Here is a 26,257-nt window from a genome sequence, read left to right on the forward strand (position 1 = left end):
TGGCCTCCGCTGTCTGTGGCAATGAATTCCACAGATTCACCTGCCTCTGACTAAAGAAATTCCTCCTCAGCTCTTTTCTAAAGTTATGTCCTTTTATTCTGAAGTTATGACCTCTGGTGGTAGACTCTCCCACTAGTGGAAACATCCTCTCCACATCCACTCTATCCAGGCCAATATTGTTCTGACGTTCCACACATTAAAAGCAGGGATTTGCTGGTCTTTGCTTTAATTCACCTTGTCAAGTTTAACATTTTCACTCTTCACGTTATCTGTCCTACTATCTCGATAAGTATTACACAGTTTAGTTTAATTTAGAAATACAGCAAGGAAACAGGTTCTTTGGCTCCCCAATCAGTGCCGACCAGCGATACCCGCACATTAATCCTATTCCTATACATAAGGGGCAATTTACAGAAGCCAATTAACCTACAAGCCTACACATCTTTGGGATGTGGGGGGGAAACCCGAGCACCCAGAGGAAACCCATGCAGTCACAGGGAGAACGTGCAAACTCCACTCAGACAGCAACCGAGGTCAGAATCGAACAAGGTCTCTGGCACTGTAAGGCAGCAGCTGTATGTCACTCACAACTGGCAATTGAGGCAGGTACCATAACAGCATTTTAAAGAGATTTGGACAGCGTATAAGGACAGGAAAGGTTTAGAGGGATATGGACCAAACGTGGGTAGAATAGCTTAGATTGGGGGATGTTGGTTGGCAAGGTCGAGTTGGGCCCAAGGGGTCTGTTTCTATGCTGTTTGACTCTAAAACAATGCATTTCACATTGGTGATCCCAAAGCGATCCTTTCCCTTTAAACGGAAACACGCCCCGCTCATGAATATGTATCTCCGTGCTCCGAGCCTGCCTTTGCTATTTTACAAGCACAGATGAACACATGAGACACCCGGGGAAAAAAAAAGCTTCTCACTCCTTGGGGTTTCTAGCGGCTGGAAACTTTAAAACTTCGCACCATTCCTGAAAATCTGAGCACAGAGATCTGTTGGAATTCCCCAGTTAGTGGACCGAGTCAGGGCCACTTACCTAAGTTAGTTAGAGGGATCTAGTCCAAGTGACTTGTAAAACACGTGTTTGCATTTCAAAGGACAGGAAGATTTATGAGAAGGTTGGAGCTTGAAGTATTTTTGATGATTGTGAAACTGCGGTGATTTTTTTTTTAGAAGAAGTTGTTGGAGAGAGACGTATAATCGCAGGGAGGTGGGAGTGAGTGCATTGAAGAACCGCGTTGAATTACGCGAAAGCTTTCAAACCAGAAAGACAAGACTGAGACCTGGCTGTGCGGAGCGCAAGTGAATATTGCAAAATCCTTCGCTGGGTCCTCATTGCTCGGGGCAGCTGGCTTTTGGAAAAGACTCCGACACCTTTGCAAGTCTGGGAGCTGTCAATGTTGCAGCCTGCTGGCGCTGGAGGTTGAAATGGAAATGAAACGACGAGATGACAGTCCAAGATAAGTCCTCAATCTGACTTCATCAGCGATGGGATCAAGTCTGTATTCCTGGTATGTTCACTTTGTTTGAACTGTTCTGCTTTACGCCAAGTTAGAAACGGGTCTAGCCTTTCAAAGTTTTTTTAAAGTCTCTCCCTTTTTTTTAATGCACGTGATCTTTCGTGTTATCATTTACTACAACATAACCCAATCGGTGATTAATCCCCATTATTTAATTGGTTGCAATCAAATAATTAACACGATTTATTTTTGGTCTGTGGTGTCTTGGGGGTAACTTGTGGTGTCTTGGGGGAAAGCTGTTAATTATTCAGTAATTTCCCTTCTAAATGAGTTTCTTCCTCTCTCTCTCTCCCCTTATCGCCTCCAACAATTGAACCCCCTCAGGAGAAGGCGCTGTTGGAAGTTGTGGCTGCTGGTTAGCTTGTTCTTGGGATGTGGCGCGCTGTGCGGGGCTCAGGTGAGTAAAACCAAGAACATCACGACCACTCTTAGGACAGAATTGTTTTAAGGACCGACTCTTCACGGATGGTTTTACTTTAAAAATAGGTTGCATTTTGTTTTTACTCCCGCTCCATGAAGTGAATGAGATTAAGTGGCATCTGTCAAATGTTTTGTTGGCTGCCCCTCGCAAGGATGGCTATTGGTCCCTAAGTTTCTCTGTGCTATATAATTTGTCGCTGAGACGTTTCTGAAGAGAAATAAAAGCGATCTGCTGTCACTGGGTTGGACTTGTTAGACACCAGCCCCCCATGTGCTTGTACTATGTTGGGACCACCCTCTGCATTGGGACCACCATCTTCTCGGGTCCCTTGGAAATAGGGAGTGACTTGCTTCCACCCTGGATGTGTGGGTTCTGAGGCCGGTGTGGGAAATGCGTAGGAAGGAACTACAGATGTTGGTTTACATCAAAGATCAACACAAAATGCTGGAGTAACACAGCGGGCCAGGCAGCATCTTTGGGGAGAAGGAATGGGTGACGTTTCGGGTCGAGACCCTTCTTTAGACGATGTATGGTCTTCCACAAGAGGTAGGGAGAGGTGGGCATCTGGATGTGATACTCAGAAAACCCAGAACTGAGTTTGTGAAGTATTCTGTCACTTCTGTCACTAGGACTTCTCTGTGTCCCCAAGGGCCGCAATGCCATCCATAATGCACTTCTGGTGCTGAATTTGTGGAATTCATCCCCGCAGGTGTCAGTGGAGGCCATGTCATTGGGTTTTCTGAATATTTGCAGACGTCTTATAAGCTAAGGGATCGAAGTAGCTCCAATCTTCCAGCCTGCCCCATTGCGACCCATGGACTTTTTGAAACTGCACTCTCTCTGGGGCTGTAACTGTAGCTCTATGTTATCCATTCTGATCATTTTTCTCTTTGCATTACTTGTGTATGGCTTATTTGTACTGGTGCACAGTATGATTTGACTGGATAGCTCGTGAAACAGAGTCCTTCATTTCATCTTGGTCGGTGTACATAACAATATTAAACTAAAAGGAACACCAAAGAAGGTAAATTTCAGAGAGTGGAAGGAGAGGGTGGAGGGACAGTCACTGGATATTTATTTGGAATTAATGATTTTTCCATTGGTTTACAAAGGGCTCCTTAGGAATATTCTAACCTGCCAATCTAGGATGTCAAACAAGCTTGGCGCCACAGTCGTTGGCATACAAACACCAAACCCTCTCCAAATTCCTAGGAAGCTGATCCTTCTTGCACCTTCTAAGATTCTTTTAATTTGAATCATAAAATTTCAAGTCGGATGAACAATTGCTGCCAAACGCTTAAGTTAGAAGAGATTTCGCTGTGCAATCATGCAGCTACATTTGTAAGAAGGAACTGCAGATGCTGGTTTAAACAGAAGAAAGACACAAAAAGCTGGAGTAACTCAGCGGGACAGGCAGCATCCCTGGAGAGAAGGAATGGGTGACGTTTCGGGGTCGACAAGGAGGGTCTTGACCCTAAACATCACCTATTCCTTCTCTTCAGAGATGCTGCTTTCTTCAGCTACATTTGTAATGTTATTTCAGAGAACGTCCTTTAAGACGCCACTTGCAACGCACAAGTGTAGAGGGTGGGGCCTTGAAATCATCATTCATGAAGAATGGATCAACTGGGCTTGTATTCAGTGGAATATTGAAGGATGAGAGGATGTGTTATAGAGATGTATAAATTTCTTAAAGGGTTGAACAGGCTGGATGCAGGAAAAAAGTTGCCCATGTTGGGGGGAGTCCAGAACCATGGGGGGGGGGGGGGGGGTCACAGTTTAAGAATAAGGGGTAGGCCATTTAGGACTGAGATGAGGAAAAACGTTTTCAGCCAGAGAGTTGTGAATCTGTGGAATTCTCTGGCATAGAAGGCAGTGGAAGCCAATTCACGGGATGTTTTCAAGAGAGAGTTAGAAAAAGCTCTTAGGGCTAACGGAATCAAGGGATATGAGGAGAAAGCAGGATCGGGGTACTCTTTCTGGATGATCAGCCAAGGTCATCTTGAATGGTGGGGCTGGCTAGAAGGGCCAAAGGGCCTCCACTTGCACCTATTTTCTATGTTTCATCCTACCACAACCAGAGAGCAGTCCTGAGGGCAGCGCAGTGGTGTGGTGGGTAGAGTTGCTGCCATACAGCACTTGCAGCGCTGGAGACCCGGGTTCAATCCCGACTATGTACGGGCTATGTACTATGTCTGTAGGGAGTATGTACGTTCCCCCGTGACCGCGTGGGTTTTCTCCGAAATCTTTGTTTTTCGCCCTTCATAGATGTACAGGTTTTGAAGGTTAATTGACTTGGTGTAAGTGTAAACTGTCTCTAGTGTGTGTAGGATAGTGTTAATGTGCAGGGATCGCTGGTCCGTGAAAGATACACCCATTCCGTGCTGTATCTCTAAACTAAACTTAATTACTTTCTAAGGTACACAAAAATGCTGGGGAACTCAGCGGGTGCAGCAGCATCTATGGAGCGAAAGAAATAGGCAACGTTTCAGCCCGAAACATTGCCTATTTCCTTCGCTCCATAGATGCTGCTGCACCCGCTGAGTTCCTCCAGCATTTTTGTGTACCTTCGATTTTCCAGCATCTGCAGTTCCTTCTTAAGTATATTACTATCTATCTCATTGGTGACCCTCAGAATCTCCTTGATCGGACTTTGCTGTTTATAACTTGCACTAAACATCATTCCCTTATCATGTATCGGTACACTGTAAATGACCCGATTGTAATCATGTGTTGTCTTTCTGCTGACTGGATAGCACGCAACAAAAGCCTTTCACTGTACCTCGATACACATGACAATAAACTAAACTAACTAAGAATACAGTGGGATTTAGATTAGTTACTGACATGACTGGAGATATGACAGATGAGACGGCCTATCTCAACCTCATCGGGACTTCCACACTGATCAGGGGTAGAATTTGCCCCTTGTGCGGACGGAGCCCTGGAACTCTGGCTGGAGCCGGCTGATCCGTTTCCATGGCCGACTTACCACGGCTGACTTTGCAGGTTGATATCACGGCTCCACAGCTGCCTAGGTGGACCGTCCTGTTACCATTGGACCGCCATTTTAATAACCACTCTTATATTAAAGGGAGATCTGGAGGAGGAATGTAGAAACAAGGAACTACAGATGCTGGTTTACACAAAAGGACATGGAGTTGGAATAAGGCAACAGCACGGGCAGCACCTCCGGAGAACATGGATAAATAACATTTTGAGTCGGGACTTCTTCAGTCTGAAGAAGGGTCCCAACCCAAAGTGTCATCTGTCCACATTGTCCAGAGATGCTGCCTGACCCACTGAGTTACTCCAGCACTGTGTTGGTAACATTGAGGTCTCCCAACATTTTGGCACCCCAAGGGATAAAGAACACTCTCCTAAACCCTTTCTATCACTGTCCCTTGCAGATGTCTTTACACAACCCAACTATTGGACATCCTGATGACAGATATAATGCCAACGTAACCCCAAAATTAGATTTGGACCAAATTTGCACCTTTGTTGAAACTGCTTAGTTCTCATGCACCTGGTTGTCCACTCTTTCCCCCCTCCCTCCTTCATCTCAGTTTATTCTTTCATTGTTGGTACAAACGACTCTTGACTATGATCTGCTGGTCCCATATCGTTGTTACATCTAGACCCCTTTATTCCAATGGTCTCCTGACCAGTTTTCATATGATGTATGATGGAACTGCAGATGCAGCTTTAAACCGAAGATAGACACAAAATGCTGGAGTAACTCGGCAGGACAGGCTGCATCTCAAGGAATGGGAGATGTTTCGGGTTGAGACCTTTCATCAGTCTGAAGATGGGTCTCGACCCGAAACATCACCTATTCCTTCTATCCAGAGATGCTGCCTGTCCCGCTGAGTTACTCCAGCATTTTGTGTCTCTCTTCAGTTTTCATGTGATCTCTATATGAATATGAGATGTCCATCGTGTGAGCTCTCCATAAGGTACATGGAGAGGTTAAGTTTAGAGGTATATGGGCTAAACACAGGCAGGTGGGACTAGTATCAAAGGGACATGTTGGGCTGAAGGGCCTGCTTCCACGCTATATCACACAAATATGAGATCATGGAGTTATGATCTGATATTCTCCTTGAACATGAGATTATCCAAAACTCTGCCACCCATATTGTCGTGCTAGGTTTCATGCAGAAAACCCCTTTGTTGGCAACCTTCAATAGACCTTCAATAAACAAAAATGAATATTCTTTTCTCTATTTTCAAATCCCTCCATGATTTCCTACTTTCTGTCCCTGCATTCTTCCTTGACTTTGTAAACAAAACAAACAAACAGTCTTAATTGCAGTAAGGACTTCAGGCTTATGTTTTGTTTTGCACCACTGTGGGAGAGTCTAGAATCAGAGGGCATAGCCTCAGAATGAAAGGACATACCTTTAGTTTAGTTTAGAGATACAGCGCAGAAACGGGCCCCTCGGCCCACCGAGTCCGCACCGACCATCGATCACCGCACACTAACACTATCGTACACACACTAGGGACAATTTGCACTTATACCAAGCCAATTAATCTACAAACCTGTACGTCGTTGGAGTGTGTGAGGAAACCGAAGATCTCGGGGAGAACGTACAAACTCCGTACAGACAGCATCCGTTATCGGGATCGAACGCAAGCGTTGTAAGGCAGCAACTCTACCGCTGCGCCACCGTGCCGCACACAAGATAGATGTAGCTATAATTGCTCCTCCATTGCGGGTAAGCCTTCAGTTGCTTAGCTCGAAACTCTGTGAATACATACCTAAACCTTTCTATCTTTCCTTCTGTGTGTGCCTTTTTTAAAGTACAACTCTTTTTACTAAGCATTTGACTGGTGTGTTCAGTGTTTGTCGGTATGTAGCTCGCCATCAAGTTTTGATCAAAAGTGTTGCGTATATTTTAAAAAATTGAGTTGTTTTGGATAATTCAGAACAGCTGAGTTCCATTCATCAGGGCCTGTGACAATTTAATCCCCAGTGCATGCAGAGATAAGCAGGCACTAAAAAGATAGCAGTCAGCTACGGGAGTGTTAATTGGATTGTAGAGAGTTTTTGCAATTGGATTGTGTCCAATAAATTAGTGGATGGAAAATCTTCCCTTTCTAGCTACTCTGACTGGAAATGTACTGGCATCAATATCAAATTAGGATCAGACCTTGGGCTTGTTGGGCTCTCATTTAAAATGACTTTCGACAGCCATGGTCACAGGCTCACAGTGAATCATGTCACCTTTGTGGGAGTCTCCGTCACTCTGAATTAAAATACACTCCCACGTTCTGCTCTTTGCTCAATCCCTGCCTGCAAGTAGTGGTTTCTTGGCTGCCCTGTGCTCGTCCATCATTTGAAGTGTTGCTTTAACCTGCTTGGGAAAGGGTGAGGGGAACACAGTGGCGCAGGTGGTAGAGCTACTGCCTCACAGCGCCAGAGGCCTAGGTTTGATCCTGACCTCGGGTGCTGTCCTTGTGGAGATTTTGCATGCTCCCTGTGACCACGTGGGTTCGCTCCGGGTGCTCCGGTTTCCTCCCGCATCCCAAACACGTGCGGGATTGTAGATGAGTTGCCCTCTGTAAAATTGCCCCAAGTGTGTAGGGAGTGGATGGGAAAGTGTGCGCACATTAGAACTGGTGTTAACGGGTGATCGATGGGCATTGTGGACTGAAGGTTTCTAATCTTTCAATCAAAACGGGGTCCTATAGGGGGCAATTATTGCAGCCTCTCTGTGAAACCGACATTTTCAAAGCAAGGAATGATTTCTCACAACGAACCAATTTAGATCAGACACTGCACAGAAAGTCTGGAGACACAAAGAACAACGGGTGCTGGAATCTTGCGTAGAACGTAAAGAGCTAGAGTAACTCAGCAGGTCTTGATGCAGGGTCCCAAACCAAAATGTTGCCTATCCGTGTTCTCCAGGCACCTGGAGTGTTAATTGGATACTGCCTGAGCTGCTGAGTTACTCTAGCACATTGTGTTCCATGTAACACACTGATTATAGTGTAAACATACATTGCAACATCATCTAGGAGAATGGTCCAGTAAATGTCAGTGCTTGCAGTATTTCATAAATGTTTTATGAACTGATTCATAGGCCATGAAACTAGTTAAATAATAACACTCGCATTCACTTTTGCCTGCCTTTACTTCAATGCATAAAACCCATATGGCATCTTAATTCACCAACCCACATGGTCTTAGGGAGAACGTACAAGCTCCGCACAGACAGCACCTGGAGTCGGGATCAAACCCGTGTCTCTTGATGCTGTACCGCTGCGCCACCGTGCTGCCCCTTTTAAAATGTAATAGGAAGCCGAGGGGCAACTTTTTCACACAGAGGATGGTGGGCGTATGGACCGAGCGGATGGAGGAGGTAGTTGGGGCAGGTTAACAACATTATAAAGACATTTGAACGTGTTTGTGGATAGGTAAGGTTGAGATGGATATGGGCCAAACACGGGCATGTGGGACTAGTGTACATGGGGCTCCTTGGTTAGGATGGGCAAGTTGGGCCAAAGGGCCTGTTTCCATGCTGTATGTCTCTATAACTCTGTAAATTGCCCGTTGTGTGTAGATAATGCGTGCAAAAGTGGAAACATAGGAATAGTGTGAACAGGTGATAGATCACGTAAAGCAGGTAATCAATGGATCACGGTGGCACAGCGGTAGAGTTGCTGCCTTACAGCAAATGCAGCGCCAGACACCCAGGTTCGATCCTGACTACGGGTGCTGTCTGTACGGAGTTTGTACGTACTCCCCGTGATCTGCATGGGTTTTCCCCGAGATCTTCGGTTTCCTTCCACACTCCAAAGACGTACAGGTTTGTAGGTTAATTGGCTTGGTAAATGTAAAAAAACATTGTCCCTAGTGGGTGTAGGATAGTGTTAATGTGCGGGGATCACAGGTCAGCGCGGACCCGTTTCGCCTATTTCCATGCTGTATCTCTAAACTAAACTAAAGAGTCGGCCGAAGGGCCTGTTTCCATGCAGTATCTAAATTAAACCGAGGGATGTGAGGAGTTTGTTCAGTGACTGGAGTTATTCCACCATTCAATAAGATCACAGCAGATCTCTGCGCCAACTCCACACATTCTCCTTATCTCGCCCTAACCATTAATATCTTTGAGTAATATAAAGCTCTCAGCCATTTGTCATTTATTGAAAGAAGTTCTAAATTTTAATCGCATTCAACTTGTAGAAGTATTTTTAAAACCTCGCCTGTTCCAACCCCTGGCTCGGAAGTTGGAATTGCTCCTTAGACCTCAATTTTCCCAGGGTGGAAGTAATGAAGGATCAGAGAGCAAGCTTTAAGGTGAAGTTTAAAGGAGACGTGCAGGGACATTTTCTTAAGCAGAGGGTGTGGATGCCTGAGACGTGCTGCCAATGGTGGTGGAGGTGGCAGACACTATAGTGGCATTTAAGCAGAATTTAGATAGGCATGAGGCATTGTAGTGGATGGACCAGGCAGATGAGAATCATTTATCTTGACATTATGTTTGGGAGCGTGTACGTTCTAACCGTGACCGCGTGGGTTTCCCCGTCTGCTCCAGCTTCCTCCCACATTCCAAAGACGTACAGGTTTGTAGGTGAATTGGCTTTGGTAAAGATTATAGATTGTCCCTAGTGTGGGATAGTGCAAGTGTATGGGGATCGCTGCACTGTATCTCTAAACTAAACAGACTATGTGGGCCACAGGGCCTATTTCTATGCTGTACTTGTCTAGACTCCTGAACCAGTGAAACTGTCCTAGTTATTCTCAATCTATCATCACCACATCTCCTTAATAGTTTGAAAACTTCAATCAAATCGCCCCATAAATTCTCAGAAATAGATGCCTATTTTTAAATTCTGGTGTGCGTTCTTTTCGTGAATTTCTTTGCGGCTGTTTTAGAACAAGGAAAAGTTCTTTCCTTTTGACAAGTTTCAGGCCACATTCATCGTTGTTAAAAAATAAAGTCAAGCCCCCTTGTGCTCTGATCAAACTGTTGGTCACAACCCCCAATCTGTAGTGCAACATGGAATACCGACCGGCATAATGTGTCTATTTTTCTTTTTTGTTCATTTTGTAGACCTGTGACCTACGCGTGAGATGTGTCAATTTCTAACGATTAATGCCAATGTCTTGGGCTTGTCACTGATTGTAGTTTAGTTTATTGTCATGTCCTGAGGTACAGACAGTGAAACACTTTTTGTTGTGTGCTAACCAGCCATAAGACATAGGAGCAGCATTAGGCCCATTTAGTCTGCTCTGCTATTCGATCATGGCTGATCTATTTCTCCCTGGTTTTGGTTATTCTGCCACATATACCCAGGTACAGTGAACAACTTTTGTTGCGTGCTAACAAGTCAACGGAAAGGCAATACATGATTACAATCAAGCCATCCACAGTGTACAGATACATGATGAAGGGAATAACATGAATATCGTTTAGTGCAAGATAAAGCCAGTAAAGTCCAATCAAAGATGGAAATTGTCCGATGGTCTCCAATGAGGTAGATAGTAGTTCAGAACTGCTCTCTAGTTGTTGATAGGATGGTTCAGTTGCCTGATAACAGCTGGAAAGAAACTGTCCCTGAATCTGGAGGTGTGCGTTTTCACACTTCTATACCTTTTGCCCAATGGGAGAAGGGAGAAGAGGGAGTGACCAGGGTGAGATTTGTCATGGATCATGCTGGAGACCTTGCCAAGGTAGCGTGAGGAGAATGGAAGTGAGGTTAGTTTGTGTGACGGTCTGGGCTGCACCAACAATTCTGTGCAATATTTTGCGGTCTTGGATGAAGCTGTTCAAAAACCATGCTGTGATGCATCCCGATAAAATGTTTTCTAAGGTGTATCTGTAGAAGTTGGTGAGAATTGTTGGGGACATGCAAATCTCCTAAGCCTTCTAAGGAAGTGGAGTCATTGGGGTGCTCAACCCCATTCTCCTTACTTCACCCCATAACCTTTCATGCCCTGACTAATCAAGTGCCTGTCAATGTCTACTTTACAAATACCAAATGACTTGGCCTCCTCAACCGTCTGTAGCAATGAATTCCACAGATTCACCAACGATCATGACTACCACCTGGTGGCGCTGTAATGGCTGCCTCGCCAGCAGTCTGTCTTGTCCCTTCTCTGTGTTTATTATTTTTAGCATGTCTTGAATGTTTGTTTTAATGTCTCTTGGTATATTTTATGTAGGGGGGGGTCGGGGGAAACCTTTTTCAGTCACTTATCTCAACGGAGATGCGATTTTTCTCCGTGTCGCATCTCCCCGCTCCTTTGCGGCTTACAACGTGGAGTGGTGCGGCCTTTCCTGGAGACCAGCCGGGAGCTTCAAGCCCCGGGTGCGGCGCAGACTTACCATCGCTGAGCCTGGGATCTTTAGCCGGGGATCGCCAGTGTTGGAGCTCCGACCGCGGGGCCTGTGGACTTTAACACCGTGAAGCCGCGGTCTCCGGTAAGAAGCGGCCGACTAGGGAACTCCATGCCGCGGAGTGTTCCGATCCATCCCAATGCCAGAGTTTCCATCATCCCGACGAGAGGGCTTGAACAGCGGACCATCGGCAATGTTCCCGTTCAACAGCCCCGACCACGGGTGAACAAAGGAGGAAGATGACTGAACTTTATTGCCTTCCATCACAGGGGGGAATGTTGATTCCACTGTGGTGGATGTTTATGTTAAATTTTATTTTATGTGCTGTGTGTATTTTTGCTTTTTACTTAGTGTGGCTGTATGGTAACTCAAATTTCACTGTACTTTTATTGGTACATGTGACAATTAAATTGAATCTTGAATCTTGTTAATCCACCAAAGTTTTACTCTACACAACAATATTCTTTTTTCAGAAACGAGAAACTACAGATGCTGGTTTACACAAAAAGACACAAAGTGCCGGAGTAACCCGGCAGGTTAGGCAGTGTCTCTGGAGAACACGGATAGGTAACGTTTTGAGTCCAGATTCCTCTTCAGTCTGAGGAAGGCTCCCAGCCCAAAAACATCACCCATCCACGTACTCCAGAGATACTGCTTGGCCCATTGAGTTATTCCAGCACTTTTCATCCTTATGTGAAAGGATTGCTTCTGGGATTGAGCGTTGAGTGGCTGACACAAACGTCCGATCTGACTCGTCTTCAGATTTTTAAATATGTATAAATCCCATTAAGAAAGCAAGGGCATCACCTCAGTGTTAATGTGCCAAATGTCTTATGTGAGTAGATGAGAGTGCCTCTTTACATTTTATTAGGCCAGATTGGCTGAACATATATAATGACTTCATATTCTTATGTGACAAGGGGCAAGGAAAGTGCTGTCGAGGATAATAAATTAAAACATCTCGAGATTCTCTGCAGGAATAACCCTTCGTTTAGATAAACACTGAGGTGCATGTTGGCTCGGGTAGAAGATCATTTTTCCAAGGGAACTCTCCCGTTCTGCTGTTAATTGTTGTCCTGGAGCACTTGATGTCGGTCATTTGCCCATTGAAAGAAATTAATCCTTTGACTCATTTCCTTAGGTTATTTACTGTAACAAGTTCAGTGCTTGGTGAACTGTTTTGTTTGCATTGCTTGGGGCTTCCAGATAGCTGTTTGAAGCGGAATAAACTACACAATTACAGGGGGGGGGGGGGGGGGGGGGGGGGGGGGGGGAAAAGAAATGTGAGTGATCGGTCTTTGGAGCAGGTTTCTGGGGGACAGTTAACATTGATTCCTTCAACAGCAAATTAAGAGGGATTTAATTCTGGAAAGAGTATTTTGGGAAGTACAATGAGCTGGATTCTGTACTTCAGAACCGCCATCCTCTCATCGTTTCCAGGCGCACATTCACCAGTTAGACATGTGGGACTCTCATTGGGATTGAGTGTGACTAACCCGTCAATAATCGGGCTCTGTGAGTAATGTCTCCGTATTCAGACCAGATCTGAACCATAGATCAAGCAACAGGAGGCCCTGCTAATGGGGCCGCACAAGTGGCGCAGCGGTAAAGTTGCCACCTTACAGCGCTAGAGACCCGGGTTCAATCCTGACCACGGGCGGTGTGTGTACAGAGTTTGTACATTCTCCCCGTGACCGCGTGGGTTTTCTTCGGATGCTCCGGTTTCCTCAAACACTCCAAAGATGTACAGGTTTGTAGTTTATACGGCTTTGGTAAAAATTGTAAATTGTCCCTAGTGTGGGATAGCGCTAGTGTACAGGGATCGCTGGTCGGCGCGAACTCAGTGGGCCTATAAATCTGTTTCCACCCTGTATCTCTAAACTAAACTACGCTAGGCCACACTGAGGAACCCTTCCCTCTGTTAGGAGAGAAAAACTCGGCTTGAGCATTGCCTGATCTCAAAGCCGACACCCGGTGACATTGTCACATATGCAACCACACAGTGAAATTCATTTGGCATATATTATACATGTGGGCGCTGCCATTTCTGGCACCACTATTCAAAGTCCAAAGTCCAGTTGGCCCGCTCGATGTACTGGAACAGTTACTTTAGTTCCTTTGGGCCTGAGCAATCAGTCAGAGGTCACGTTAGCAAAGGTTGGGAAACATCAGCTTCTGGTGACATGAGAGGTAATCATAAGGTCATAAGGAATAGTAGTATTAGGCCATTCAGCCCATCAAGTCCACTCCGCCATTCAATCATGGCTGATCTATCTCTCCCTCCTAACCCTATTCTCCTGCCTTCTCCCCATAACCGCTGAGACCTCTACTAATCAAGAATTTATCTGTCTCTGCCTTAAAAATATCCGCTAACTTGGCCTCCACAGCCTTCTGTGGCAAAGAATTCCACAGATTCACCACCCTCTGACTAAAGAAATTCCTCCTCATCACCTTCCTAAAAGAACATCCTTTAATTCTGATGCTATGACCTCTAGTCCTAGACTCTCCAACTAGTGGAAACAGTCTCTCCACATCCACTCTATCCAAGCCTTTCACTATTCTGAATGTTTCAATGAGGTCCCCCCACATTCTTCTAAACTCCAGCGAGTACAGGCCCAGTGCTGACAAATGTTCATCATACGTTAACCTGCTCTACAGCACAGGCAGCAATCTTCCTGTCTCTTTCCCTCACCCACCCTTTCTGACATCTTTGCAATTGGCAGCATTTTCTTTTCTGGTGATCCACTCGGGTAGGTCGTGGTCAAAGTTCACCAACCCTGGACTGAGCAGATAACTTGATAAGACCGAAGAAGGGTCCCTAACCGAAAAGTCACCTGTCCCTTTTCTCCAGAGATGTTGCCTGACCTGCTGAGTTCCTCCGCGTTTTGTGTCTATCTTCAGTATAAACCAGCATTTGCAGTTCCTTCCCATACAGAAATCATGGATGTAGCTTGGTCCATCAAATGGACCAGACTTCCCATCATTCACTCCATCTACACTTCACACTCCCTCATGAAAGCAACCAACGTAACCAAAGACCTTTCTCATCCCGGTCATTCCTTCTTAATGTTTCAGTTCGGAACCTTTCTTCAGACGCTCCAGCATTTGTGCCTATTTCCACAATGTATGCTCGTAAGTTGTCCCATCACAGCATTCTCAAGCTGCTAAGTTTGTTCCTAAGTGATAGGAGCAGAATTAGGCCATTTGGCCAATCAAGTCTACTCCGCCATTCAATCATGGCTGATCTATCTCTCCCTCCTAACCCCATTCTCCTGTCTTCTGCCCATAACCCCTGACACCCGTACTAATCAAATTCTCCCCAATGCAATTTATATTTTGTCTTCCTCTTTCTCCATCCACTTTCCTGAGTGTAATTATGATCATATTAAATGGAAAGGCAGGCTTGATGGTCCAGGTGACACTGTCTTGCTCCTACAGTGTGTACTCTTGTGAGTTAGATCTTTAGCGACCAAACAGGCTTTATTTTCAAAGAATAAAAGGCTAGATAGAGTGGACATGGAAAGGATGTTTTCAGTAATGGGAGAGTCTATGACCTGAGGGCAGAGCCTCAGAATAAAAGGATGTTCCTTTAGAATGGAGATGAGGAGGAATTTCTATGGCCAGAGGGTGGTGAATCTGTGGAATTTGTTGCAACAGAAGGCTGTGGAGGACAACTTTGGGTATTTTAAAGGTGGAGGTTGATAAGATCTTTATCAGTAACGCCATCAAAGGTTACAGGTGGCAGGCAGGAGAATGGGGTTGAGAGGGAAAAATAGATCAGCCATGACTGAATGGTAGAGTTGATGGGCAAATGGCCTAATTCTGCTCCTTTGTCTTATTTGGTCAAAGATTGAATGAACGGGAGCCCTTGCTGTTCATGGGGCTTCAACAATATTTTCTAAAACCTCATGAGAAATAAATGATAATCTAGGCTCCACCGGGGCTGAAACCGCTGTTTGGCATATTGAGATCACATTACTAAGCACCCAGGGTTTTGAAGATTACTGCTCAAACATTTACTATATTAAGGTGCTGCACTCTCAAGCTGGCTATAATCTAATAATTAATTTAAATATACAAGCTTACTGAGGCTTAAGCAGCAGAGGGCTAAGGATATTATTCAGATTCATTGTGCAAACACAGAAGTGATTAATAAAAAAAAGGTTTCATTACCATTGCCATTACGTTTTAAATCCCCATATTTAAAGGGACTGCGTTCTATTAACTCTATAAAAATGTATTTGTTTTCTGTATAGCGAATTATTATGATGTAGATTTTAACTGGCTAAAAGAATGGTGGAAGTGAATTCCCAACTTTCAGTAGGAAATTGGATGAAGGAGAAATTGTGAGGGTTTTGAGGAAACAAGTGGGATTGGGTTCAATTGAATGGCTCTTTTCGGTCACAGGTTTGATAAGACGATGCACACATGGGCGGTGTATTGATGCAGCGGTAAAGCTGCTGCCTTACAGCTCCAGGGACACAGTTTCGATCCTGACTACGGGTGCTGACTGTACGGAGTTCGCATGTTCTCCCTTGGAACGCTTGGGTTTTCTCTGGTTACCTTCCACCCTCCAAAGATGTACAGGTTTGTAGGTTAATTTTTCTTTGGTAAAATTGCAAATTGCCCCTAGTCTGTAGGATAATGTTAGCGTACGGGATAATCGCAGATCAGCGCGGACATGGTGGGCCAAAGGGCAGGTTTCCATGCTGCATCTCTAAAGACAAGGTGAATATCCTTAGTATACTATAATAGTGACTCAACGATTTACATACTTGCCTCTGAATGAAAAAGATTGTGGGTTCAAATGTCCCCTGCAGTTTAAGCACCAAAATTTCAGCAGATAACCCAAGGCAAAAATGGAGAGGGTGAAAAGTAAAAAAAATACTCAGCCGGTCAGGCAGCATTTGTGGAATAAGAAACGTCAATGTTCCAGGTCCCTTTTGCAAGTTTTGGGTTTTTTTTTCAAGTAAACCAAAGACGATGGTGATAATTTTAACGCTGAGTAGTTTTGCGGAACTCTTTGTTGAGATGGTGGGAAACTCAACGCAGAGTCTACAGGGCCAGATCGTGCAAGTGAGATTAACAATGTGTTCAATGGAGATGGCATTGTCATTGAAACATGTTGGTTTTATCATTGTCTCTCCATGGACATGCAGCTAGAACAGTCTTTCAATGAAAATATTTTTAGTGATAAAATAACTTCTTATAAAATTCATACCCGGGTGAAAAGAAAATACTGATATTAATCCTAATTCCATCAAATTAACCACAATTCTTTTCATTCTAAATGGTAAAGCACCCTCTTTAATATCTCTGATATTGTTAAGGCTTAGTGGTTAGAGGTTTTATGAGCTCATTTTTTAAGCCACTTGGGAGTACACCCATCCATGAGCTCACAAATGTTGGAAGCATTGTCCAACGCTTCTCTGCACGCCCTCTCAGATGATTCCATCATTTTGTTCATAAGTTGTAGGAGAAGAATGAGGCCATTCGGCCCATCAACTCTACTCCGCCGTTCAATCGTGGCTGATCTATCTTTCCCCCTCAACCCCCATTTTCCCGCCTTCTTCTCCGCATAACCTTTGACACCCTTGCTAATTAAGAACCTATCAATCTCCACCATGAAAATGTCCATTGACTTGGCCTCCACAGTCGTCTGTGGCAATGAATTCCACAGATTCACCACCCTCTGACGAAAGAAGTTCCTCCTCATCTCCTGGGGTAACACCAATGGGTGTTCTGATCACCCCTTCTCCTTCTTGCCCAGGCTTGGCACTCGCCTCCACCTCTAACTCAAATTGTTTTTCCAAGTTAAAATGTGGATCTTTGGACCCCCCTACAGTTAGTCATCACCAGCCTTGCAACAATCTGATGTTTAGAATTGAAGTTTATTGTTATTAAGTCACAAACTTAATAGTTTCCAGTGTTCATTTGTCCTCTTCTTTCCAACAGTCTGAGATTCCCTGAGGTTTCCCAATTTTAAATGTAATACAATTGACAAATAACTATGGTGTTGGAATGTTAGTTAAGGGCCTGTCCCACTGTGGCGACCTTTTCGGTGACTGCTGGCACCTGTGATAGGTCGCCGAAATTTTCAACATGTTGAAAATTCAGCGGCGACCAGAAAGACGCTGCGACCCTTTGGAGACCCCTCACAACCGTGGTCATTAGAGGTCTCCTATGGTGGTGAGAGGTCTCCAAAGAGTCGTAGCGCCTTTCTGGTCGCCGGGTGCCGGCAGTCGCCTGTAAAGGTCGCTAAGTGGGACAGGCCCTTTACATTACAATTGTACAAGAAGTTGGTGAGGTTGCACTTGGAGTAATGTGTTTCGGTTTGGTCACCCTAGCTGTGGGAAAGATGCTTTTAAGCTGGAAAGAGTGCAGAGAAGGTTTACGAAGATGTCGCTAAGCCGTGAGTGTCTAAGCTATAGGGAGAGGTTTAGGCTGGGACTTTATTCCTTGAAGAGCAGGGGGATGAAGGGTGATGAAATAGAGGCGTTTTAAATCAAAATATGCATAGATGGGGTGAATGCAGAGTATTTTTCTGAGGTAGATGAATCAAAAACTAGAGGGATAGGATCAAGGTGAGAGGGGGAAGATTTAATAAGAAACTGAAGGGCGACATTTTCCACCCAGAGAGTGGTGGGGATATAGTATGAGGAACAGCACCTCATATTCCGCCTGGGGACCTTGTGTCCGGATGGCATTAACATTGAATTCTCCCAATTTTGCTAGCCCTAGCTGCCTCCTCCCCTTCCTTAACCCTCTAGCTGTCTCCTCCCACCCTCCCATCCGCCCACCCTCGGGCTCCTCCTCCTCCCCTTTTCCTTTCTTCTCCCCCCCACCCACCATCAGTCTGAAGAAGGGTTTCGGCCCGAAACGTCGCCTATTTCCTTCGCTCCATAGATGCTGCTGCACTCGCTGAGTTTCTCCAGAAATTTTGTGTACTGGTATGAGCAGTCAGTGGAAGTAGTTGAAGCAGATACAGTGGCGCAGCAGTAGAGTTACTGCCTTACAGCGCCAGAGACCAGAGTTCGATCCCGACTACAGGTGCTGTATGTACGGAGTTTGTACGTTCTCCCTGTGACCTTGTTGGGTTTTCTCCGGGTGCTCCGATTTCCTCCCACACTCCAAAGGCGTGCAGGTTGATTTGCTTCAGTAAAAATTGTAACTTGTCCCGAGTGTGTAGGATAGTGTTAGGGTAGGGGGTGATCGCTGGTCGACGCGAACTTGGTGGGCCGAAGCGCCTGTTTCTGCACTGTATCTCTAACATCTAAAGTCTGAGGTAAACGTTTATAAGACTTGTGGACAAGTGCGTGGACAATCAAGGTTTAGAGGGGTGTGGGCCAGGTGGGCAAATGGGCCTAGCTTGAAATGAGTCATCTTTGGACAAAGTGGATGAATTGAGCTGAAGAACCTGTTTCTGTGCTGTACGTCTACAACTTTCAAAGTAACACTTCAGATGACCATCTACAGAACTTTGACATTTGCTTTAAATCATGCCTCATATAAAATACAATTTACGATTCAAACATCAGTGTTGAATTATGTTCTGAGTACCTGAAAACCTTTTACCATTAGTTGGAATTGTCTGAGAGCACCACCCTATTTTCGTTCGATTTAATGTCCTTTCTGGTGCTGGAGCAACGAGTTCACATTGTTAATGGCAGTGGGTGGCGCTTTAAGGAGTTTCTTGATAAGCAGAAAGAGAGAGAGAGAGAGCCCTTGGTGTGGGACAGGTGCCAGTAATGAAATGGGAAAAATATGTTTGCCTCAAAGGCTGACAGCAAAATGCAGATGGGCGTTTTCACTTTTGCATATTTATTTTAATCAGGATCATAACAGGTCGCTAACCAAAAATTGATTTGAGGCAGCCTGACTTCAGTGAAGCTAATTTTTGTTTTTTTGGTTTTTTTTTTAAAACGCCTACCGTGAAGTGGAAGTTTGACAAAAATAATTTATATCAACCAATTCTGCCAGACTAAATCAGTTGATAAATTCGCAATGACGGTCTGTTGATAGTGGAAACTCTGGTTTAATTTGCCGTGATGTTCTAATTTGGTGAGGTAAATTAGAGCTGAATAAGGAAGAGAATTCTGGAGTTTAAGAAGGAACTGCAGATGCTGGAGAACCCAGCCTTCGGGCTCCTCCTCCTTTTTCCTTTCTTGTCCCCGCCTACCCCCGCCCCCGATCAGTCTGAAGAAGGGTTTCGGCCCGAAACGTTGCCTATTTCCTTCGCTCCATAGATGCTGCTGCACCCGCTGAGTTTCTCCAGCTTTTTTGTGTACCAGAGAATTATGGAATTGAATTCCCGCTGAATAGGAAGGAAAAACTGTTCTGGCAGATGAAACCCCCATGGTTCCTGATTTGGGATCATATAGAATCTCTATAGTTCTCTTTAATCCTCCTTCCCATTCCAACTCAGACCTTTCTGTCCTCCATCTCCTCCATTGTTAGAATGAGGCTAAACGCTAATTGGAGGCACAGCATCTCGTATTTTGCTTGGTATCTTACAGCCCAGTGGTATGAATATTGATTTCTCTCACTTCAGGTAGCCCACCGGCATTCCCTCTCTCTCTCTCTCTATCTATCCAACCCCCCACCCGTCGCACTAGCTTCTCATTTTCACCCTACAAACAACTAACAATGTCCTGTTTCCTTTATCATTGTTACTTTTTTGCATATCTCTCATTCATTGTTCTTTATCTCTCCACATCACCGTCCATATCGCTCATTTACCTTATCCCTAACCAGTCTGAAGAAGGGTCTTAACACGAAACGTCACCCAATCCTTCTCTCCAGAGATGCTGCCTGTCCCGCTGAGTTACTCCAGCTTTTGGTGTCTATCGTCTAGAAGCTCTGTCGCATCCTTTGCTTTTATCCTGAGGAAGATAAGACGGAGGACTAAGTCAGATGAGCCCTCGAGTCTGCTCCATCAGTCATTGAAAATGACTGTTCTTTCAGCACTATCTTTACATCGCTTGGTATTCAGATTCCCATCGAGCTCTGTTCCGGATTCATTTGATGACTGAACCTCCAACTACATTGGGCGTAGAGAATCTCAAAAATTCACCACTCTCTGAGTGAATAGATTCGTTCTGAAACTCTGAGCCTTTTCCTTGATTCCTCAGCGGCAAGAAACATCCTATTCAGCCCCTCAAACCTTGAACCAATTTTGTAAATTTCAATAAGGAAGAACATTAAGCCACTCTCTGTATTTCTAAGTAATAAGTAACACAGCGACATCTTGCAGCACGAGTCTACTGTGCCATTTTCATCTCCATATATCTACACATCTACATATATGTGAGCTCCTTCCATTATGACAACCAATCATCTTACTCCTTGTGACAGGACGGGACTCACCCCGGTCACTCCCTCTTCACCCCTCTCCCATCAGGCACAAGGTACAGGAGTGTGAAAACTGAAGGGACAGTTTCTGCCCAGCTGTTTTCAGGCAACTGAATCATCTTGTCAACAACTAGAGAGCAGTCCTTAGCTACTCTCCTCCTCATTGGAAACCCTTGGACTATCTTTAATTGGACTTTACTGGACTTTACCTTGCGCTAAACATTATTCCCTTCATCATGTATCTGTACATTGTGGACGGCTCGATTGTAATGGTGTATCGTCTTTCCGCTGACTGGTTAGCACGCAACAATAACTTTTCTCTGTACTACGGTACACATGGCAAACTAAGCTAAACTAAGAAGAAATAGTTTAATTGGATTTTGGAGAAGCTCCACTGTTGCTTCTTCACATTTTAGAGATTAAGAGATTCAACTTGTCTAGAAATTTATGTCGAGGGCAGTACAGGGAAAGGAAGCAAGCGATTTAATGTACACGATGAAGAAACAAGGTCTAGCAGATGCTGGTTAACATAAAAAAAAGAGACAAGCAGTGCGGTGGCACAGTTGCTGCCTTACAACACTTGCAGCGCTAGAGACCCGGGTTCGATCCCGACTACGGGTGCTGTCTGTACGGAGTTTGTACATTCCCCTCGTGACCACATGGGTTTTTTCCGAGATCTTCGGTTTCCTCCCATATTCCGAAGACGTGCAGGTTTGTGGGTTAATTGGCTTGGGTTTGTATACTTGGTATGAGTGTAAATTGTCCCTAGTGTAGGTAGGCTTGTGTTAATGTGCAGGGATCGCTAGTCGCCGTGGACTCGGTGAGCCAAAGGGGCTTGTTTCCACGCTGTATCTCTAAACTAAGCTAAAAAAAAGTGTTGGAGTAACTCAGTGGATAAGACAGCATCCCTGGAGAATATAGATGGGTGATATTTTCGACCCAGACCCAAAGCTTCACCTATCCATGTTCTCCAGGGATGCTGCCTGACCCACTGAGTTACTCCAGCACTTTGTGCGTGTGTTTTTCTATTAAACACACATTAGGGTCAGATTGCCACTTGTTGATATGAAACGCCTCCCTATCACACATTGTTCGTGTTGTTATCTTGTACTTAGTCATGGTTTTGGCAGAACAGGGTCAGACTTGGTTTGGGATTCGGAAAACACCAGATGCGGGGAATGTCAAATAGAAATAGCAAATGCTGGAAACATTTAGGCAGCGTGTGTGGAAAGGGAAACAATTAATGTTTCATGCCCACAGCCTTCATTAGCAGCAGGAATTATCCATATGTGCGTGTGTGTACGCAAACCTTCTTTTTGTTATTATAGTGTTTACAGAGTACGGTGTTGATATATTCTGTTGTGCTGCTGGCAAGTAAGAGTTTCATTGTTCTGTTTGGGATATATGGCAATAAAACACTCTTCACTCTTGAAAGAGAGAAAACAAATTAGTTTTTGTTCGCAGTTAAGCTTATAGGACGATATTACAATCCCTACTATAATTGGCACCCTCTTACTCTCTTGAGTGGGGGTCGGGGTAAAGACTTCATTGGGGTCATCAGGTGGGCACCCTCCTTCCTTGGTGTTTCTTTGATAGGCCCACCACACCTCCAGAGGACTCAGCAGCAACACCTAGCGTCCCCTCCGTTTTACCCCTCTTGCTGGTAATTTTGCAGCCCAGTTGGAGAAGAAGATGGGAGAGGGATGGCCAGAACAAAGGGAGCATCTCTGATGGACTGAAGTCAGATGGCTAATGCTACAGTTTTTTTTAAATCAGATTTAAACTCTTTGTCTTTGTGGAGGTGAAATAAACTGCAGATAAACTACGAAGTGCTGGAGGAATTCAGTGGGTCTGACAGCGTCTGTGGAGGGAATGGACAGACAGCATTTTGGGTCGGGACCTTTCAGACTTCAGTCTGAAGAAGAGTCCAGACCCAAAATATCACCTGTCCATTCCGTCCATAGAGGCTACCTGACCTGTTGATTTCCACCAGCGCTTTGTGGCTCTTTGTCTCAAATGTATTGCTAATAGTTCCTTTTCGGACACATATGATTTAATTTATTTATAGATATTGTTTATGACGCTTTATAAATATTCTTGTTTTGTTTTTTGTATGCTGTTTCACACTTGCTTTTTAATCTTTTATTCTGTTCGAAATAAAGAATTAAATAAAATTAAAATAAAATAAAATAGTAAGGTTGGGGGATGTGCCAGACTATAAGACGTGTGATTAAATCTGGCTATATTTGTGAGAAGCATACTTCCACGGGAACCTGGTACACGGCATTAGGTATATCCAGGGAGCAAATTTGCACCTATTCAACTTCCTGTCTACAATATATTTGGGAACGATTTTGCAGGAGAAAAACAGATAATCCTAGAAGTTAGACACAAAATGCTGGAGTAACTCAGCGGGTGAGGCAGCATCTCTGGAGAGAAGGCATGGGCGACGTTTTAGGTCGTGATCCTTTCTTTGACTTGACGTGGTCGTAGAGTCAGAGGGAAGGAGGAATCACAGAGGGGGGAGCAGTGAGAGGATGTTGCCGAACTCTCGTTGGAGAGAGGAGGAGAACGTCTTCATAGCAGAGGACATTCTGCCGTGGAGTTGACAAAATGTGTAAGAAAGAACTGCAGATGCTGGTTTAAATCAAAGGTAGACACAACATGCTGGAGTAACTTAGCGAGTGAGGCAGCATCTCTGGACAGAAGGAATGGCCGATGTTTCGGATCGAAGATCCTTCCACAGTACACAGCAAATCAGATTTGAATACATCGTGGATTTTCTACATTATAGATTTCCAGCATCTAGCAATACATAATTTTGTAGGAATTTAGTTTTAACATGTTTCTTTGGACTAGACTATAAGATTTGTTGCCAGGACCTGGGGGCTTGAGCTATGGGGAGAGGTTGGGCAGGCTAGAACTTTATTCTTTGGAGTGCAGGGGAATGAAGGGTGGCCTTCTAGAGGTGCATAAGATCACGAGGGGAATAGACAGCATCTTTTAGTCAGAGTACGGGATTCAAGAACCAGAGAACATAGATTTAAGGTGAAAGGGGAAAAAACGGACTTTGCTGGACTTTATTTTGCACTAAACGTTAAGCCTTTTATCCCCCACCTGTACACTGTGGATGGCGAGATTGTAATCATGCATAGTCTTTCTGCTGACTGGTGAGCACGCAACAAAAAAGCTTTTCACTGTACCTCAGTGCTTGTGACAATAAAGAACCTGGGGGGCAATTTTTTCACGCAGAGGGTAGTGGGTAAACGGAACAAGCTTCCAGAGGGGGTCATTGAGGCCAGTACTATCACAACATGAATAATAAATCTGGATAGGTACATGGATAAGAAAGATTTCGAGGGATATGGGCCAAACGCATGCAGGTGGCACTAGTGAAGATGTGGCATCTTGGTCAGCCTGGGCAAGTTGGGCCAAAGGGCCTGTTTCTGTCCCGTTTGACTATTTACTACTTCAAACTGAGGAGATTGCACAGTAAGGCTAATTTCTTGAAATACAGACCCAATTAGCAAATGCCAAAGTCAAGTGGCCCTTTTGTTCTTGCCTCCTTGCATTCACATACAATGATAACAATCACGTGGTATTATGGTTCTTTAAAGTTTGTTGCAGTTCAGCACATTGGGATTATATCACTGATGTTCATTTGTTTAAATATTATTTGTGTTGCATTTTGTACAATTGTTTTCACAGGTTATTTGTAGAAGTGAGAAATAATGTTGCCTTTATTTGCAGCCTATGCATTTTATAGTCTCAAATGAGTGGTGGAAATCATGCCTTCCCTGACCTTCCTTACATGCACTTCATGTGCAGAGAAGATTTACATGGATGTTGCCAGGACTTGAAGACCTGAGCTACAGGAAGAAGTTGAGCAGGCTGGGATTCAACCCCTTGCCCAGAGTTAGGGAATCAAGAACCAGAGGGAATAGGTTTAAGGTGAGGGAGGGAAAGATTTAATAGGAACTTGAGGGGTAACCTTTTTACACAAAGGGCGGTGTGTATTTGGAACGAATTGCCAGAAGAAGTAGTTGAGGCAGGTACTTTCATAGTATTTAAGAGACATTTGGATGGGTACATAAGTGGATAGGCTAGGTTTAGAGGGTTAGGGCCAAACACAGGAAAGTGGGAGTAGTGTAGATGCGGCATATTGGTCAATGTAGGCAAGTTGGGCCAACGAGCCTGTTTCTATGCTATATGACTATGACTGACTTTTACTGGTGCGCATTACCTTGCATCATACTCACCATGAGTTTAGGTGTAAGTTTATTTTTGTCATGGGTACCGAGGTGCAGTGAAAAGCTTGGTTTTGCATGCTATCCAATCAAATCAGATAATACTATATATAAATGCAATCAAGTCAAGCTGAAGTACAATGTAGAACAAAGGAAAAGATTCAGAGTGCAGAAAATAGTTTCTCAGCATCGTGGAGTAATAGATCTGGAGACTCATTCCAAAGCCCACAGTGGAATAGGTTGTAGAATCGGACTGTACCCAAGCCAATGGCACATAGGTTAGAAAATTGGGCTTTGCTCTACTGATGTGTGATATACTGTGATAACGATACACTGAATGGTTAAAATCTATAAATTGAGCTCATTTATTATTTGTGGGGGATGAGAGTAATTTCAAGCACAGTAAACCCTCGTTAAGAAGGACCTCTGTATAATGGGTTTTGGTTATAGCGGATGGCCCTGCCGGCCTTCACCGCCAGGCTGGGCTGTAGACACCATTTCCAGTCGTACCTCGCATCCCAGCTGCTTCCAGGCTGGCCCCACTGCCACCACCGCCGGCCCACAGGACTTCCAAGCCCAGCCTGCCGCCATCTCCACCACCACTCACCGTTCCCTGCACTCCAGCCGTGATCAATGACTCTACCGATCCGCCTCTCTCCCCCGGCAACCTGCAGGCCGTGGCCCTCGACTCGCCTGGATTCCAGGCCCACTTCCAGACTGAGAGTCTAAAGAATTGTCACGGTTTTTGCGTGAGATGTTGAACCTATTGGGATTGAAGGAGTGGAGGGATGCTGTAAGAAGCAGTAAGGCCCATTGTTCAGATAAGTGCAGTGCAGTTAAACATGGGAATCGGGAAGCTGCTCTGCTCCTTGCACAAGTGCTGTTGTCACCACATTACCCAAAAGACTGCATTTGCACTCATCCAAAGCTGTGAATATAAGGGACTCGTGTGATAAACACGAGCTGGGACATTTCAGGGCTTGTCCATACAGGTGAAACTGAATTTTTTGAACAGTGATAAATCTTAATTGTTATCATACAATTTCTTGGAAAATTAATTCAACAGGTTCTGGATGGCAATATGTTTTTTACATTTTTGTCTTTTGTGCCTTTTTCTCGCTAATTCCATTATTTTTTTGCTCCCTCTCACTTTTTGTACACGATTCAAGACTGAATTCAATACCTGGGTCTAGGAATTTCTGGTGTAGGAAGGAACTGCAGTTGCTGGTGTGAATGCGATCAAGCCCTCCACCAGTACCAGTAAAGGGTGCAACATTTTAGTGCAAAGATGTAACATCGAAGACTGATGTTAAAACAAGAAGTAACTGATGGAGCAGCACGAACGCCCAAGCCACAAAC

General features: G+C 44.6%; 1 protein-coding gene across 1 annotated transcript in view; it reads left to right on the top strand.

Annotated features, from left to right (window-relative positions):
• The first annotated feature begins 663 nt into the window (after positions 1-663).
• The window catches only part of adamtsl5 (ADAMTS like 5), a 151,543-nt gene continuing 125,949 nt past the window's right edge, over positions 664-26,257 (top strand). The window contains exons 1-2 of the mRNA XM_055658933.1: positions 664-1,517; positions 1,851-1,923. Coding sequence (XP_055514908.1) covers positions 1,495-1,517; positions 1,851-1,923 — 96 coding nt within the window. The 5' untranslated portion in view covers positions 664-1,494. The remainder of the gene's footprint in view (positions 1,518-1,850; positions 1,924-26,257) is intronic.

This window comes from Leucoraja erinacea, chromosome 29 (genome assembly GCF_028641065.1).
Source record: "Leucoraja erinacea ecotype New England chromosome 29, Leri_hhj_1, whole genome shotgun sequence".
Taxonomy (NCBI): Eukaryota; Metazoa; Chordata; class Chondrichthyes; order Rajiformes; family Rajidae; genus Leucoraja; species Leucoraja erinaceus.